This window comes from Orycteropus afer, unplaced genomic scaffold (genome assembly GCF_000298275.1).
Source record: "Orycteropus afer afer isolate SDZICR_OR568_19922 unplaced genomic scaffold, OryAfe1.0 scaffold00742, whole genome shotgun sequence".
NCBI lineage: Eukaryota > Metazoa > Chordata > Mammalia > Tubulidentata > Orycteropodidae > Orycteropus > Orycteropus afer.
This window is the reverse complement of record NW_006922329.1, coordinates 161,001-180,195: the sequence shown is the minus strand read 5'-3', so window position 1 is coordinate 180,195 and position 19,195 is coordinate 161,001. Positions and strand designations below refer to the sequence as shown.

General features: G+C 40.8%; 1 protein-coding gene across 1 annotated transcript in view; it reads right to left on the bottom strand.

Moving 5' to 3' along the window:
• CAND1 (cullin associated and neddylation dissociated 1) overlaps positions 1–17,274 on the bottom strand; it is a 57,154-nt gene extending 39,880 nt beyond the window's left edge. The window contains exons 1-2 of the mRNA XM_007957381.2: positions 17,207–17,274; positions 1,508–1,651 (exon numbers count right to left, since the gene is read on the bottom strand). Coding sequence (XP_007955572.1) covers positions 1,508–1,651; positions 17,207–17,274 — 212 coding nt within the window. The remainder of the gene's footprint in view (positions 1–1,507; positions 1,652–17,206) is intronic.
• Between the last annotated feature and the right edge of the window lie 1,921 nt (positions 17,275–19,195).

Sequence of the window (19,195 nt, the reverse complement as noted above, 5' to 3'; positions counted from 1 at the left end):
GTTCTGCTGTGCATGGGGTCGCTATGAATTGGAAACGACTCTATGGCACTTAACAACTAACAACATTTTATTACCAGTGTTCTAACTGCCCTTACCCTTATTAACAGGTTCATAATTACTATTAGTTTTTAATTTCATTAATTATTAGTCTTAATTTTCCTCCTAGTGGAATATAGAAATGGATAGTCAAGTAGGCCTTTTAACCCAACTTTTAAAAAAATTACACTGTGGTCAAGTAAGAGAGAGAACTGTTCCTGGAGTTTTCTCTCTATATATTTCTGTGATGCAGTTAATTACTTAATATGGCTCTTTAAGCCACAATCTTTGTGACTCCCACCAGATGACCAGATGGAACTATATAAATGTGAGGTGCCTGGGGCCCACCAAGGGGACTGGATAGCTTGTGAATAATGTAAATAAGGTACATGGCACCTTTGTGGGGATGGGACCATAGAAATAAGGTGTATGGAACCCTACTGTGGGGACTGGTCAGTTTTGCCATCTCACTAGGCTTAAATTGAGCCTCCTAGAGGCAGAAAGGGAGATCTCATTGACATCAAGAAAAAAGAACAAAGTGTACCCTTGGACCCAAGAGATTCCTGTACAGAGATGACGGCAGAGAGACAGAGGCAACAGAACCAAGAGATCAGCATAAGACAGAAACAGAGCTACAGGCTTCGGAGTGAGAAAGCCGAGTGTGTTCAGGCAGGAAGCTTGCTGGCAGAGTGGGGTGCTTCTCTGGGCACCTACTAGTAAAGCTAAGAGCTTTGTAACACTGACCCAAGCAGGGCAGAGGCTGAGGCTGGAGAAAAACACATCTGCAGCACAGCTGAGAAGAAGCTGTCCTGACTGAAGAACTATCCTGAGTTGTTTTCTGATCCTGAATCGTAACTTATTACTTCCCTAATAAAATCCATAATTGTGACTGTCATCAGTATTGTGTGTGAATTCTGTGTGACCACTGTAACACATTATGGAACCCAGCAGAGAAATACAGAGTGCCATGGGAGGGATGGTTAGTACCAGAATTGGTAAAAAGGTTAGAGGGTGGCAGCATGTCTGACCTGTGTGTCATAGGAACCAGCCCTGGGCTACTAAACGTTCATCTTGATTTTCTCTCCCTCTCATGAAGTTAGAGGTGGTCAGACAATGCCACCTCCAACATCATTTTTGTAGTATTTCAAAAGAATTAAAAGAAATTAATTCAGTGAAAGCCACATTTAGTCCATATACAAACTACAAGGAAATACATTACATGTTGTTGTTGTTGTTATGTGCCCTCGAGTCGGACCCGACTCATAGCGACCCCTCCCCTCCTTGGATTTCCGAGGCAGTATCACTACGGAAGTATATTGCCCCCTCTTCCTTACATATAGCACATATAAATGCTAAACATTCACCAGTCACTCAAAAATTCTTATTGAAAACTGAAGGATGATACAATAATAAGACTAAAATTGGATACTGAGTTATTTAACTAATGGGAGCAAGCAAGTGAAAAACTTACCATTTGACAGCTAAATTCTGTACCTCTCCATTTTTATCTTCCAATAACTTCAAAATCATTTTCACTACTTTCCGTTCACTATCATCATCCAACTTGATGGAATCTTTCTGCAATTCTGTCATCAAATCATTTGTAGCCATAAACCTATACAAAAAATTGAAATTAGTTGGTAATTAAAATTTTTTTACAGTATCAGTATAAAAAAAGAATGATTTTTTAATTCAATAATATTCATTCACTCAACAGTAATGTACGTTTTTTTAAATGATCACAAATTTAAACTAAAAGCTACCACAGACAAGGGTAAAATGTACTTAAAATTCGTTTCATTTCATAACATTTATATTTTTCAAAGTCTTGATTTTTTTTTTTTTAAATAAGGTACTATTATCCAAAATTGCCTTATCCAAATTAAGTCTTGATTTCAAATTTACTGACCAAGTTACCAAAACCAAAACCGAACTCACTGCCATCGGGTCAATTTGACTCAGAGTGACCCCTCCTTGGGTTTCGGAGGCAGTATCGCTACAGAAGTAGATTGCCCAATCTTCCTTCCGAGGAGTGGCTGGTGGATTTGAACCATCAGCCTTCTGGTAAGCAGTCAAATATGCCTTAGGCACTCTGCCACCAGAGCTCCCAAGACCAAGTTAGTGTTGTTATTCAAATTAATCGCATCACTGCTTTTGGGGAGGAAAAGCTCTTCCATTACTTTTTCTTTCCATGTTATTTGAACTTTATCTAGGAAGCTCTTAATCACAAACATTATACACCATCCCTGTATAACAGTGTATGAGTTGTTGGATTGGGAGGATGGGGAACAACACCAACTTATGAACTACTTGCTGAGAAAGTACCAAACTACAAATTCTCATCCCTATCCCAAAGTATCAGGTATATCGTATTCTCAAAATGGTCAGAGATGATTACACAAAGTTTTCTGTATGACATCCATCCCCCTCACAGCCCCTGAAAAACCACAGGCAAAGGAAGGTTTATTACAGTGACATCGTTGTTAGTTGTTGTTGAATCAGCCCCTGACTCATAGTGACCCCTGTGTTACAGAATAGAATTGTTCTACAGGGTTTTCTTGGCTATACTCTTTATGCAAGCAGATGGCCAGGCCTACCTTCTGTGAAGTTGCTGGGTGGGTTCGAATTTCGAACCTTAAGTTAGCAACTGATCGCAAACAGCTTGGGCCACTCAGCCTCCTTTTTAACAGAGTAGCCTGACAAAACAAACTAGAGCAATCAACTGTCTAATCTCAGTGTCAAATGAAAAGATTAAAGAGAGAGTTAAATCAAAGTAAAGAGTCACATTTTTTCCAACAACTCACCAATTTATAGCTGTAAAAGAAATTTTTGGAAATGTGAGATAACCACATTGAAATAAAGATTCAAGATATGTTTAAAGGCTAAATAAATGTTTTCCCTAATTCTCTGCTCCTTCTATTTATGAAAATAATCCAAGTACATGAAGGACAATTACTTAAGATCTTTTTCTTTCATTTAACCTGTGAATCAAATCAAATTTTAGTTTGTTATGTGCCATCGAGCCGTCTCCAACTCATAGAGACCTTATGTACAACAGAAAAAAACACTACCCAGGCCTATGCCGGCTTCACAATCCCTACTATACCTGACTGAGCCCATCACTTCAGCTACCATGTCAATTCATGTTGTCAAGGCCCTTCCCCTCTTTTGTTGACCCTCCACTTTACCAAGTATGAGATCCTGCTCTAGAAAATGGTCCCTTCTGACAACATGACCAAAGTAGGTAAGACGAACGAACTCTGGCCATTCTCATTTCCAAGGAGCATTCTGGCTGCACTTCCAGGACAGATTTGTAAGTTCTTTTACCAGACCATGGTACTTTCAGCATTCTTCACCAACACCACAATTTAAAAGCATCAACCCTTTTTCAGTCTTCCTTTTTCATTGTCCAGCTCTCACATGCATATGAGGCGACTGAAAATACCATGGCTTAGGTTAGGCATACCCAGTCTTCATGGAGAAGCTCTGGTGGTTCAAACCTACCAGCCACTCCTCGGGAGGAAGGTTGGGCAATCTACTTCCGTAGTGATACTGCCTCGGAAACCCAAGGAGGGGTCGCTATGAGTCAGGTCTGACTCGATGGCACAAAACAACAGTCTTGATGAAGATATCCTTAGTCTTCAGCACTTGAAAGAGGTCTTCTGCAACAGATCTGCCCAATGCAATACATCTTTTGATGTCCTGACTGCTGCTTCTATTGCTGTTGATTATGGATCGAAGTATTTAATATGAAGTCTCTAATAACTTCAATTTTTTCTCCATCTAGCATGACGCTGCTTATTGGTCCAGTTGTGAAGATTTTTGTTTTCTTTATATTGAGGTGTAATCCATACTGCAGACTACAGTCTTTAATCTTCATCAGTAAATAAGTCATTCTCACTTTCAACAAGAAAAGTTGTGTCATCTGTGTATCTCGGGTTGTTAATGAGCCTTCCTCCAATCCACGTTCTTCTTCATACAGTGCACCTTCTCGGATTATTTGCTCACCATACAGACTGAATAAGTATGGTGAAAAGATACAACCCTGATACACTCCCTTCCTGATTTTAAACCATGCAGTATCCCCTTGTTCTGTCTGAATTACAGGCTCCTGGTCTATGTACAGGTTCCTCATGAATACATTTAAGTGTTCTGGAATTCCCATTCCTGTCAATGTTATCCACAATTTGTTATGATCCACACAATCGAATGCCTTTGCATAGTCAATAAAACACAAGTAAACATCTTTCTGGTATTCTTTGAGCCAAGATCCATCTGATGTCAGCTATAATATCCTTCTGAATCCAGCTTGCATTTCTGGAAGTTCTGTGTCAATATACTGCTGCAACCCTTTTTGAATTGTCTTCAGTAAGACTTTATTTGTGTGTGATATCAATGATATTGTTGAATAACTTCTACATTTTGTGGGATCACCTTTCTGTGGAATGGGTACAAATATGGATCTCTTACAGTCATTTGGCCACATAGCTGTCTTCCAAATCTCTTGGCACAGCCGAGTGAGTGCCTCCAGTGCAGCATCTGTTTTGTTGAAACATCTCAATATGTTCTGGTTACCTAGTACCACTCTGACAAGAATATACCACAAATGGGATGGCCTTAACAAACAGGAATTTATCCTTACAATTTGGAGGCTTTAAGTCCAGGTTCAAGATGCCAGGCTCTAGGGGCTGGGTGAAAGCCCCTCAACCTTGGGGTCCAGTTCTGCCTCCTGCTCCCGGCCCACTGGAGCCAGAGGCATTTCTTCACTGACAGCTGCTGGCTGCTGAGGCTGAGAAGCCCCAAGGCTGACAAGGAAAAAGGCACAGTCCCGATGCTACCAAACCACACGGCAGGCCATTAACTTAAGTCCATTGTTATGTCCCAAGGTCGGCAGAGCATGGCACGATGCTGAGCAACGACATGGCTACATGCAGGGTCCAAGTGTGCCATAGGCTAGAGACCATTCTCAAAGCTTCTCCTTATATACAGGAAGCAGACCACATACCCAAAGGCAGCTACTCAGCTGCTTGTGGTAGATCCCACCATGGAGTTGACTGCCAGTCTCATCATGGGGATTAACTAGCACCAGCTGCCCAGCTACTTAACCAGGCCCAACCAAGCTGACACACAAATTTAACTACCACACAATGGGTTTTTCATCAATTCCTTCAGTGCAGCTTCAACTTCTTCCTTCATTACCCATTGGTTCTTGATCATAGCCACCTTCTGAAATGGATGATCATCTACCAATGCTTTTTGGTACAGTGACTCTGCGTATTCCATCCATCTTCTTTTGATACTTCTTGCATCTTTCAACATATTGCCCATGGATTCTTTCAATATTGCAATTTGAGGCTTAATTTCTTTCCTCAGATCTTTCAGCTTGAGAAATGCCGATCCTGTGTTCTTCCCTTTTGGTTTTCTAACCCTAGGTCTTTGCACATTTCATTATAATAATTGTCTTCTCAAGCTGCTCTTTGGAATCTTCTGTTCAGCTCTTTTATCCTGCCAATTCTTCCATCCGTTTTAGCTACTCTCTGTTCAAGGGCAACTTTCAGAGTCTCTTCTGACATCCATTTTGGTGTTTTTTTTTTTTTCTTTTCTGTCTTTTTAATGACCTCTTTCTTTCTTCATGGATGATGTTCTTGATATCATCTCACAATTCTTCTGGTTTTCGGTCACTGGTGCTCAATGCATCAAATCTTTTCTTTTGATGGGCTCTAAATTCAGGAGGGATATAATCAAGGTCATATTTTGGCTCTCATGGACTTGTTTTAACTGTCTTCAGCTTCAAATTGAACTTACATATGAGCAGTTGATGGTCTCTTCCACAGTCAGCTCCTGGCCTTGTTTTGGCTGAAGGTATTGAGCTGCTCCATCGCCTCTTGACACAGATGTAGTCAATCTGATTCCTGTGTAATCCATCTGGCGAAGTCCATATGTATAGCCACCATATGTTGTTGAAAAAAAGGTATCTGCAATGAGTAAGTTGTTGGTCTTACAAAATTCTATCATGCGATCTCCAGAGTCATTTCTGTCACCAAAGCCATATTTTCCAACTACTGGTGATTCTTCTTTGCTTTCAACTTTGCACTCCAACCACCAGTGATAATTAACACATCTAGGTTGCATGTTCGATCGATTTCAGACCGCAGAAGTTGGTAAAAATCTTCAATTACCCTGTCTTTGGCTTTAGTGGTTGGTGCATAAATTTGAATACCAGCAGTATTAACTGGTCTCCCTCATAGGCGTATGGATATGATCCTATCACTGATAGCATCGTACTTCAGGAGAGATCACTGTACTTTGGGATTTTAGTAAATATAAATACCTAGTATTTTATGCTGCGTATGGAAATTTCAAAATCCATATTTAAATCGATTTTAAAAAATGCAACTACTGGATTCTGAAATGCGAAACAGTTATGCAGAGTCCGGTGATGTAGGTAACACTGTGTGTAAGAAGTGGTATAATAACTTAGTAATTTAGCAGTTCATTACTTATGAAGTAACCTTAAGGATAATTCCACGATTTGGCAAATTTTAAAGTACAGGCAAGCAAAAAGAAAAGCTTATATTCAAACTGAGATAATAATGCAAGATAAATTAATAAGCATGTATTTAAAAAATACACACCATGTTGTTGTTAATTCTGACTCAGAGTGACCTTATGTGACAGAGCAGAATTGCCCCATAGAGTTTTCTTGGTTGTAATCTTTAAAGATTACCAGGTCTTTCTCCTGCAAAGCTCCTGGTGGATTAGAAACACCAACCTTTCGGTTAGTACCCTTGCACTTTAAGCACTGATCCACCACAACTCCTTAAAATGGGCATAGTTCTCCTAATTGAAAGTCCTTCCCCAATTTGTAATATGATGACATTACAAAATGTAAACCACACATTAATTTTCAAGAATATATTCTGGAAAATGAAGCAAATTGCACAGCATGTAACTGTGGGCATCTCCATTCACAAAACATTGAAAGTATCGTAACCATTTTACTTATATAAAAACCATAGTAACTCATTGCCATCGAGTCTGGTCCAACTCATAGCGACCCCTCCTTGGGTTTCAGAGGCGGTATCACTACGCAAGTAGATTGTCCAACCTTCCTTCCAGGGAGTGGTTGGTGGGTCTGAACAGCCAGCCTTCTGGTTAGCAGTCAAGTGCCTTAGGCACTATGCTGCCAGAGCTTCCCAAATAACTATAGTAGAGGGACTAAATGACCTCTGTGGATCCCTGAAATGCTCTCAGAGCAAAGAAAATATAATGGTCATCAATTTACATTAAAAAAAGTAAATAATTCCAATGTAAAGTAGTTGTATGGTTTTGAATGGCTTCTGCTGGGACACAGATTCACTCCTTTATTAACATTTATTCACCACCTATGGTGCTACAGAACCTGACGTAAGAGGTAAGGACAGATCAAAGGTGTATGGGCCTCAGAGGCTGACCTTAAAGAGCTTATATTCTAATAGAAAAAATGTCTACTGATTTTCAAAAATTAGTAATTAATAACTAAGCATTTAAAAAAAAAAAAAAAATTCAAATAGCACCAGCAAAATTAGCAACAGACAACATTTTTTAAAGACCAGAAAAACTGGTTTAAGGTATTACAAGTTTATACTGTTACTGTTCAGTGGTAACCCTGAACCTAAAAAGTTCTGGTAGTAATTCTTCCCTTCTTTTAACCCAACAAAAAAACTTGCTTGATCACTTTGAAAGCAAATTCAAAAAGTCCATCTTGTGAGAATGTCTCTTCAGTGTTTGTTTTAGGTATGGTGATAGGATTAAGATCATAAATGTAAATGCAGTCTCTTAAGTTTTTCATTTAATGGGGCAGGCAGAAATGGACAAATCTCAATCTTAAAAAGTTTAAACGTAATACTCAAGGGCATGTGGAAAAGATCACACCAAAGAACTGATTGTTCGGTTGGATACTGCAGAATGAATATGGCTTTCCATGGGGATAAGTGGTTTGGAATTTCACATTTATCATCGTTTTTGTTTCTGATGATGGTGGAAGCTAAGGGGAAGATAGTCACATCTCAGAGTGAAGAACTTAGGAGTTGAGTGTGGCTGGAGCACAGGGCCATAACCTGTTTACATAACCAAAACTAAAAAACCAGACTCACTGCCACCAGGTCAATTCTGACTCATAGCAACCCCCTTTGGGTTCCCAAGGGGATAAATCTTTATGGAAGAAGAAGAAGAAAAAAAAACTAACAGGAAGAAGCTAGAAAGAGTGGGAAGGGCCTTATACGTTCCTTCACTCTGTAGTACCAGGTACTATACTGCATGCTGTGGATAAAAGCAGAAATGGTTCCTGCTCTCTTGGAGCTTACATTATAGTCTCGTTATTAGCTACCATGGAGGCAGCATCCTTGCACAATAGATGGCAACTCCTTGCACAATAGAATGAAAAGCTGCCCAGTTCTGCACCATCCCCATGATAATTTTCAGATAAGACCATTGTGATCTACAGGATTTTCAAAGGTTGATTTTTCACAGATAGTCAGACCTTTCTTCAGAGGCTTTCTTAGTCTAGAAGCTCCACTGAAATCTGTTCAGCATCATAGTAACATGCAAGTCTCCACTGAAAAAACAGGTAATGGCTGTACCTGAGCTGTACTGGCCATGAACTGAACCTGGGTCTCCCACATGGAAAGTGAAAATTTTGCCACTTAACTACCACTGTCCTCAAATGGTCAAAAATTAGAATAAAAGAAGCTTAAGTGGCAGAAAAAAAGAAGCCCTGTTGGTACAATGGTTAAGTGCTCATCTGCAAACTGAAAAGTTGGTGGTTCAAACCCACCAGCTGCTTAATGGGAGAAAGATGTGGTAGTCTGCTTCCTTAAGGTTTATAGCCTTGGAAACCCCAGAGGGCAGTTCTTCTCCGTCCTTTAAATTTGCAATGAGTCAGAAAAGACTCAACAGCAATGGGCTTAGTTTGAAGGTAGAAGGGGAAGGGGTAAGTTAAGATGCTTACTTCAAGTCTCCTTGGGGATCACAAGGTGCAGGCCATGCGATTTCGTTCATTTATTCAACAAATATCTTGGCACTACCAGTATAAGGAATGGTACCAGGCTCCAAAGACAAAGCGACGAACAGTCATATTCATTATACATCTAGCTTATTCTACTAGACTGAATGTTCCTTGAGGGAAGGACCATGACTTTCTCATCCTTGTTGTTATTATTAGGTGCTGTCGAGTCACTTCCAACTCATAGGGACCCCATGCACAGCAAAACGAAACACCGCCCAATCCTGCACCAGCTCCATGATCCCTGCTATACTTGAGCCCATTCTTGCACCCACCATGTCAATCCATCTCGTCGAAGGCCTTTCCCTCTTTCATCGACACTCCATCTTACCAAGCATGACATCCTTCTCCAGGGAATGGTCCCTTCTGACAACATGACCAAAGTAGGAGAGACGAAGTCTGGCCATCCTCGCTTTCAATGAGCATCTCGGCTGCACTTCTTCCAGGACAGATCTGTTAGTTCTTTTGACAGTCCATGGTACCTTCAGCATTCTTCGCCAGCACCACAACTCAAAAGCATTAACTCTTCTTCAGTCTTCCGTATTCATTGACCAGCTCTCATATGCATACAAGGCAATTGGAAATATCACGGCCTGTGTCAGATGCACCTTAATCCTCAAGGAAACATCCTTGCTCCTCAGCACTTCACAGCTGACCTACCCAGTGCTACATGTCGTCTAATGTTCTGACTGCTGCTTCCATTGGCCTCAATTGTAGAACCAAGCAACGTGAATTCTTTGACAACCTCAATCTTTTCTCCATTTATAATGATGCTGCTTATTGGTCCAGTTGTGAAGATTTTTGTCTTCTTTATACTGAGATGTAATCCATACAGCAGCCTTAGTAAATGTTAGTAATGTTGTTGTTGTTGTTAGCAATGTTGTTGTTACTTAGTAATGTTGCTGTTGTTATGTGCCGTCAAGTCAGATACGACTCATAGCGACCTCTCCTTGGGTTTCCAAGGCAGTATCACTAGAGAAGTAGATTGCCCAACCTTCCTTCTGAGGAGTGGCTGGTGGGTTTGAACCGCCAGCCTCCTGGTTAGCAGTCAAGTGCCTTAGGCACTATGCTACCAGAGCTCCCAAATATAGTGTAGAGAAGCAGAAATAAGAAAGCTTACACTATACATTAGGTAACTGTCATCGTAATCCCTCTCATCACATACAAACCCAATTTTACCCTTGTTTCTAAACAAAATCTCAGTGATAAGGGCTAACTGCATCACCTAATAAACTAATCACTTTTCAACGATCTTACACACATACCACTGCCATCTCACTTTTCCTCGTTTATTCCTTAGAAAACTTTCAATTAATTTGGGACTGTTTTAATACTGATTATGCATATAGAAACAATTTTCAGTCATCTTCCTTCTTCCCAATTTCCTCAACAGGGTTGCTTTCTCCTTTCTTTTTCTGTGGTGAGCCCTAATCATGGCTAATAGTCAGTGTCAGTAGTATAACAACAGGGCACTGGTGCTTCAGTTTTAGAATTCTCATCTTCATGCGGGAGACAAGGTTCTATTCCTGGCCAATGAACCTCAAAAGCAGCCTCCTGTCAGTGGAGGTGTGTGTGTTGCTGTGACATCATATAGGTTTCAACAGGGCTTCCAGACTAAGATGAACTAGGAAGAAAGGCTTGACGATCTACTTTCAAAAATCAGCCAATGAAAACCCTATTGATAACAATGGTCCAATCCACAACCAGGGAGGTGACACAGGACTGAGCATGCTTCATTCCATTGTGTGTGGGGTCACCATGATTCAGGAGCCAATTGGACCACAAGTAACAGTCGTATATGTAGAAAAATATAAAAGTGAAATCAAGTAAGTGATTGCCATCAACCCACAAAGTGCTTGAAAAGTGCCCCTAAACTATCTTAAATCTCTGCAAATCTACTTCCTCTGATTAAACTTGCTTTTCCTCAAACACAACAACTCAAAATAATTTCACTTAGAATTTTCTGTTATGTCAATGTAAATGCCCACACGGTACTTTCAGCTGTTATAGACAGGTCCCTTTCCACTCTGAAAGCCGATGGTTCCATAAAAGGCCTGATTTTTATTAGCATTTTAAATATTGTTTCCAAGGGACGATGCTTTCCAATATTTAAATCACCTAAATAAACAAATTTTAGTAACATAAACCATTATCAAGCTGGGTTAAGATTATATCAAGTGATATATTAAAAAAAATTAAAAAACCCATCAGATTGTACAATGGCTCCTTGAAGAAATTTCCCAAAATCCTACTACAGTGAAACTTGTGAGATCCGGAACTCAACCAGATCCCTTGTTTATCCAGGTCTCTCAAGTTTTCCACCTTTGATAGGCACAATCTTACCACTTTTCTATTGCTTGTTTAGTGGAAAATAATTTGAGTTTTCCTTCTTGGGTTTCTGCCTTACACAAGTTCCAGCTTTCACAAATTATACTGGATGTTTTTCTTAATTCTGCAACTAAAGTTTAATTCAACTAACGCAAACGTCTATTGAGAATTCAAATGGCCAAGGTACTAGGCATAACGGAGAAGTTCAGAAACCAAGGTCTCTCCACTCAAGGTGTTCCCTGCACAATACCCCTAGCTTCAAACAAGATTGTCTACTTAATGCCTGGCAACTGCATGCTGCCCTGAGTTATTTACTGTTTTACAATAGTGTCTTAACCACTCAAGAGAGCCCTAAAGGAGCAGTGGTTAAAATGCTAGGCTGCTAACTGAAAGGTCACAGAACCCACCAGTCACTGTGCAGGAGAAAGATATGGCAGTTTGCTTCCATAAAGATCACAGCCTTAGAAACTCTATGGGGCAGTTCTATTCTGTCTTATAGGGTCCCTAGGAGAACTGACTCGACAGCAGTGCCTTTTTTGTTTTGTTTAATCACTCAAAAGTATATAGATTAACTGAGTACAAACACAGATCTTGAACTTTTTCTGCAGTCCCTCTCAGGCAAAGATTTAGTGAAAACAATCTTTAGCACAAAAATATGTGCTAAGCCTAACTTTAGAGGGAACTGAAATTTAAGGTCTAGCTCTACTTCATGTCTCCTAGTCAAAACCTTACAGAAGCAACATAGCATGGAAGAGTTCATGCTCTAGGGTAAAGAGGTTAATAGAAAACCTACTAGTATCTAAACTGATTGTTGGCAAGTAAAAGTACTTGCCTTCCTTTCTCCTAAACTCTAACATCCTATGTTAGAAGAATGCAGAGTATTAAAAAAAACAAAAGAAATATGAGGTATTAGGGAACTTTGTTTCAGTAAGTTGACTCTATGATTTAAGTCCTACAAAAGGATTCTTTTAAAAAATGCTTTAATTTAAAAATGTGAAACCTTACACCTACTGACCGTACTGTGTTTTAAACGAACTATGATGTTATCTCACTGCTGCCAAGAACTCACTAACATCAAGTAGATTCTGACTCACAGTGACCCCCACTGGGTTTCCAAGTCTGTAAATCTTTATGGAAGCAGACTGCCCAATCTTTCTTCCAAGGAACAGGCGGGTTCGAACCACTGACCTTTTTGTTAGCAGCCAATACCTTAATTACTACACTACAGAGCTCTTTTATCAAATTATGTAGAGATCTGAAATTTCAGGGATATGAGCTCTTTTATACAAGCCTCTAAGAAGTAAAGCATATAATCTCAAACCAAATAACTTGCCCACAATCTCATGGTAGTTCACAACAAAGAGTATCTGTGACTATAACTCAGACTGTTGCTGTTGTTAGGTGCCGCTGATTTTAACTCAGTGACCCTACATACCACAAAACAGAACACTGCCCGGTCCTGCACCACCCTCACAATCACTGTTACGGTGGAACCGTTTGTTGCAGCCAGTGTGTCAGTCCATCTCGGGAGTCTTCCTCTTTTTTGCTGACACTCTCCTTTACCAAGCATGTCCTTCTGCAGGGTCTGGTCCATCCTGGTAACACACCCAAAGTCGTGAGCATGAAGGCTTGCCATCTTCACTTCTAAGGAGCATTCTGGCTGTACCTCTTCCAAAATAGATTTGTTTATTCTTCTGGCAGTATATGGTATATTTAGTATTCTTCACTAACATCAAAATTCAAGACTTCAGTTCTTTGGTCTTCCTTATTCATTTCACATGCATATGAAGCTACTGAAAATACCATGGCTTGGGTCAGGCACACACCTTAGTTCTCAAAGTGACATCTTTGCTTTTTAATATTTTAAGAGGTCTTTTGCAGCAGATTTGCCCGCTGCAATAATACATCATCTGACTTCATGATCGCTGCTTCCATGGGCATTGTCTGTGGACCCAAGTAAAATGAAACTCTTCAATATTTTCTGTTTATGATGATGTTGCTTACTGGTACAGTTGTAAGGACTTTTGTTTTATGTCGAGGTGTGATCCATACTGAAGGTTGAAGTCTTTGATCTTCATCAGTAAGTGCTTTGAGTCATCTTCACTTTCAGCAAGTAAGGCTGTGTCATCTGCCTATCACAGGTATGTGAGTTTTCCTCCAATCCTATGCCACATTCTTCTTCATATAGTCCAGCTTCTCAGAGCATTTGCTCAGCACACAAATTAAGTTGGAATAGTTAAAGGATACAACTCTGACGCATACATTCCCTGATTTTAATCCAGGCAGTACCTCTCTTACTCTTGATCTATGTACAGGTTCTGCATGAGCAAAATTGAGTGTCCTGGGATTCCCATTCTTTGCGATGTTACCCATAATCTGTTAAGAGCTACACAGTTGAATGCCTTTGCAAATTTCATAAAGAGCAGGTAAACATCTTTCTGGCATTCTCTTGCTTTCACCCAAGATCCACCTGACATCAACAATGATATATCCTGTTCCACATCCTCTTCTGAATCTGGCTTGATTTTCTGGCAATTCCATCTGATGTACTACTGCAACCGTTTTTCATTTGTTGTTGTTGTTGTTATGTGCTGTCGAGTCAAACCTGACTCATAGCGACCCCTTCTTGGGTTTCTGAGGCAGTATCACTACGGAAGTAGGATTGCCCAACCTTCCTTCCGAGGAGTGGCTGGTGGGTTTGAACCGCCAGCCGTCTGGTTAGCAGGCAAGTGTCTTAGCCACTACGCTACCAGAGCTCAAATTCTCTTTGGATTCTACCACAAGAAAAAAAGTTCTTCTTTTTGGCAGCATTTTTTTTTTCCCCTTCTTCTTAGTATGAGATAAGAGTGCTCTGCACATATTAACCAGTTGCTGTAGAATGAATTCTAATTCATAGCAACCCCATGTAAGTCAGAGAACTGTGCTCTGTTGGGTTTTCAATGGTGGATGTTTTAGAAGCAGATCACCACGCCTTTCTTCCCCAGGCACCTCTGGGTGAATATGAACCTCCAACATTTTGGTTAGTACACTGCATAAGCAGGCTGTACATGTTAGGTATGTCATAATATTAATTAACCCTTTGTCATTAAGAACTTTCTGGTATTAAGCATTTTAACATCCGTAGGGGACAAAATCATGTCATTTACACCTAAATAAATAAACCTTAAATATATATATATTTTTTTTTTCAAAAATGCCTGTACTGAAAATATAAGGAAACATCTTTGAAATACTTGACTTCAAATGCCTACCACTTCAATTAATCATTAAAGGTCTGTAATTTAATACACGGAAGCTCTGGTAGCATAGTGCCTAAGGTACTTGACTGCTAACCAGAAGGCCGGCGGTTCAAACCCACCAGCCACTCCTCAGAAGGAAGATGGGGCAATCTATTCCATAGTGATACTGCCTCGGAAACCCAAGGAGGGGTCGCTATGAGTCAGGTCCAACTCAACAGTACATAACAACAACAACAAATTTAATACACACTACACTTTAGTCCCAAAGATCTGTCTCTTAACTGGGTGGCTCCCATGTATTAAGGGAGCTCTGGCAGTGTAGTGCCTGAGGCATCTGACTGCTAACCAGAAGGCTGGCAGTTCAAACCCACCAGCCATCCCTCTGAAGGAAGGTTGAGCAATCTACTTCCGTAGTGATACTGCCTCGGAAATCCAAGAAGGGGTCGTTATAAGTCGGATTCAACTCAACGACTGTGAGTTTGGTTTTTGGTTTTAGCATGTATTACAAAAAAGTCTTTAAAAATACCTTAATGATGTCAAAAGCTTTTTACTTTTTCTAAATATATTTCCTGTAATATCAACTCTTAAGAAATAGGTCAATATTTAACTTTATGCAAATTACTAATCATCCAAGCAATGTTTTGATTCGTTAAACCTAAATCCTTATAAAGTTCAGCACTGACTACAGTTTGGCTCACAGCATTAATATTCCTTATATATAGTTTATAAAACAAAAATGCATTTTTTCCTTTACTATAGTAAAAGAAGTTTAAGAATAAAGAAATTCATTTAAAGATGCTTCACAGTCAATAATCACATACATAATAACCACATTAAATGATTTCTTTAGTCTTTGTAAATACATTACTGTATGATACTGAATACTAGAATAAATTTGTACAATTTTAGGGCAAATGCTCTAGTTAAGCTGAAATTGAATACGATCTGAATGAAATTTAGTACTTATACAGGATGAACCAAATTGACAGAAAAAGATGGGGGAAAATCAGACCACAAACCTTATGTAGGTTAAAGTTATGTGTATCAAGTGTGTATCAAATTTCAATGACTAATAAATTGTAAGCAAGCAAAGTTCCAAAAGAAATCAAACAGTATAATACCTTTTTTAAAAAAAAAAAAAAAACAACTTTTATTTTTCCCAATAATGTCTTGCTGGCCTGAGAACTACACAACTCTAAAATTCCAAAATATCCAAATACTTCACTTCCAAAAAGTCACAATGCTAAAATCTTCAGTAATGCCAACCTGTGTTTTAAAAGTTTCAAATATAATACTTAAAAACTTACTAGATAACAAAACTTTTTTAAAAATCTTCTTCAGCTTTGAAGACACAGTATCAGAACTACTGACCATTTAATACATCACTACATCAATTAAGAAGACAGTCATTACTCTTAGTTATAGTTCTCTTAACCAACAGAAATTTCTTCCTGGTCAGTAAAGTTTCACAAGTTTCAGGTGTACACAGTTCACAAACAAAAAGGTAAGCTCTTCAGCCACAACTTTAATTGGAGACTTTGTTCTTTCTTTTAAAATGAACACGAATTACGATTACCATAATAACCAAAGAGAATGAAACTTATGTATCAAATAAAAAGCTTTTTCAGATTGAGAGCTTATATGAGCAGACGATAGGCAAGCAGGCAGGAATACAATTACCGTACTGCAAGAAAGAAAATCAAGGCAATCGGGAAAATACAATTCTTCAGTATGCACTGGAACAGAAGCTCTATGATACAGCTCCTTATTCACCAGCCCCCATGTTAGATAATTCCTTCTTTCAATAAGAACCATTTGCTCGGTTTACTTTTCCGTTTCACGTTCAGCAATTCACTCCTCTGGCAGTGATTTTAGGCATAAGAATACGAGCCAGAAAACCCAATGTCTTGCTTTGGTTTAACCCGACAAGGGAAACTGACAGAGATGCTGGCGGGAAAATCGTAGGAACCAAGTTTCCTCCATTCTGGCTCCCCCTCCCCCTTCTTCCCACCTTCACGAAGAGGAGTAATACAAAGAAAAAGTATAAAGCCCAATCCGTAAAGAGCTCCAAAAAAGTTAATCGCTCAACTGAACGCAGCCAGGCCCACTCACACCTCCGGGAAAGAAGGCAGCTAATGGGTCACCAAGGGGACAGCAGGTCCAGCCCCAGCGAGCAAGGCCTAGCGCCTCGGGCAGGCCGGCGGGTAGGCCCCGCGGTCCATTCTCTACGCCTGCAACAGCCTCCTTCCCATAATGGTAGGTGTTTTCGCCTCTTTGCCCTACCTGGGAGGCGAGGATCACATCTCGGAGGTAGGGAATGCGGTGGGGGCGTTTGGGGACGCAGAAGAAAGAGCCCAAGGCCTAGAGAAAAGAATGAGGGGAAAGGAAGGTGGGGGAGGAAAGGGGCCTTGTTGGGACCTGGGAGCTTAGAGGTGGGCTGGATACCTCGGAGAAGCAAGGAAACCCTTATGGCCGAAGGGGTGGGGCAAAGACTACGAAGAGGGCCAGGGCTGCGGATGGGGAACCCCGGGGTAAAATGAGGGGAGAATTTCGACCTCACCTAAAGTCCTTGTCGCTGGATGTCATTTTCTCCAACAAATTGGAAATATGGTACGAGGCGCTCGCCATGTTGACGGCCGCGATCCCGCCCGCTGGCGCTGCTGCCCGCCGCCGCCGCTGCTGCTGCTGGGGCTCCTCCTCCCGTTTGCGGCGGCTCCCGCTTCCAGGGTCGCAGCGCGACGCCGACGCTGACTAAGGAGGCGCCTTCACGGGCTGCCCCCTCCCCGACGAGACGAGGGCCTGTCCCGGGAGAAGTAGAGGCTACAGTGCCGACCTAACAACGGCGCTGCTCGTGGGAGAACGAGCTCATGAGCAGCAGAGCTGTGCAATCGGGTTTCTCCGGGGAGCCAGCCAGACACTTACACTCAGGTCTGTCTCGCTCCTACTCCCTCCGCACTCGCTGCCTAGGGCAAGGGGCCAAAACCCGCCTCCTTCACTCCAGGGGCGGAGGCGGCAGACGCGAGACTCTACGGAGAGCCCAGGTCAAGGTTTACGAAGCTCTTCCCACGCACGTTTTAGAGACGCTAGTTAAAGAGCAATCCTGTTGGCTGCTGCAGATGTCAGTCTTCGCGTGAACGGCCTTGCAGGAGGTATGAGCATAACTTTAGAAGCTGTTCTCGCGACATTTTAAAGCGACGGTTAAAGGATGGGAGGCGAATGCGACTAGCGGACTCTAACCTGAAATTATTTGAGAATGTTTCCTATAAAGCATTAAGAGAGTAAGTTTACGATTTTTAAAGAATATATACTAATTAAAGGACCAATAGAAGATTCACTAGGGGAAGCTTTACTTTCGAATGGGTCGCTTGGCCTACATTGCCTTAAGCACCGTGGTGCAGTGTTGCCACGTGAAAACCACAAATCCCAGAATTCCGTCCGAGTGTTACACTCGGTCGGGATGTGATTGGCCGTAAGGACTTATAGCTTCCTTATTGGTTCCCGTGGGAAGTGAATGTTGGGATTTGCGGGATACAGTAATGCTGGATAAGACCTTTGCATTGCCGCGCGTTCCTTTCCTACTGCGGATTTGGATTTCCTCTAATGGACGTTTTTTGTTAAGGGATGTTTGCAGAGCTAAACTGCTGCAGTTTGGACAGACGCATTGCGGATCCATGGATTTTGGTGTTCTTGGCAGAGGCCTAGTAGTAACTTCTTAGCACTAATACCCTAGAGTGACGATAGCCTCATCCCTTAATTAGGTAGAGCAAGCTTTCTGAAGCAGTCAAGACTTTTGAAGACTAATGGGCCACCTACAGATGATTATATTCGGGGCCTACGCATTTATTCAGAAGAGCTAAAGTCAACTCTTGTGGACTTTATAAATCTGCAGCTGTGTATTTTTTTTCTCCCTCAGACTTAAACAGTCATCGAAGATTAGGTATCAAATAATTTGCTTTACTGTCCCAGTTTTTTATCTCCTTAATATGTGAGATTTTCACCGCTAAAAATTTTATACGGATTTGAAGTAGATGGAATTAGAGCCAGCTGACAGACCTTTCTAAAAGAAAATAGCCAGTGAAGAACATTTTAATCTCGTTCATTTACTCCTGTTAGAAACAAACGAAACACTTTTTAAATTGTTCTCTACTTCTAAGTAATTCAAATCAGATAGAGCTGACCTGATAGGTTTTTTTTTAACTGTTCTTTGCTACATTCACCAAATCCTGAATGTCTACTGAAAGCCAGGCACTGTTAGGCAGTGCTAACAGAACAGATGAAGCATGATCTGGCCTCATAGTACAATACCTAAATTTACCTTCATTACTCTTACCTACTCACATGTACACTTTTACTTTAATACTATTTTCCTCCCCAGTAGTGTCATATCTCTTTTCTTACTTTACCCAGTAGACCATCATTAAGGAGCTCTGGTGGCATAGTGCCTAAGGTAGTTGAGTGTTAACCAGAAGATTGGCAGTTCAAACCCACCAGCCACTCCAGGGAAGAAAGAATGAGCAATCTACTTCTGCAAAGACCTACTGCCTCGGAA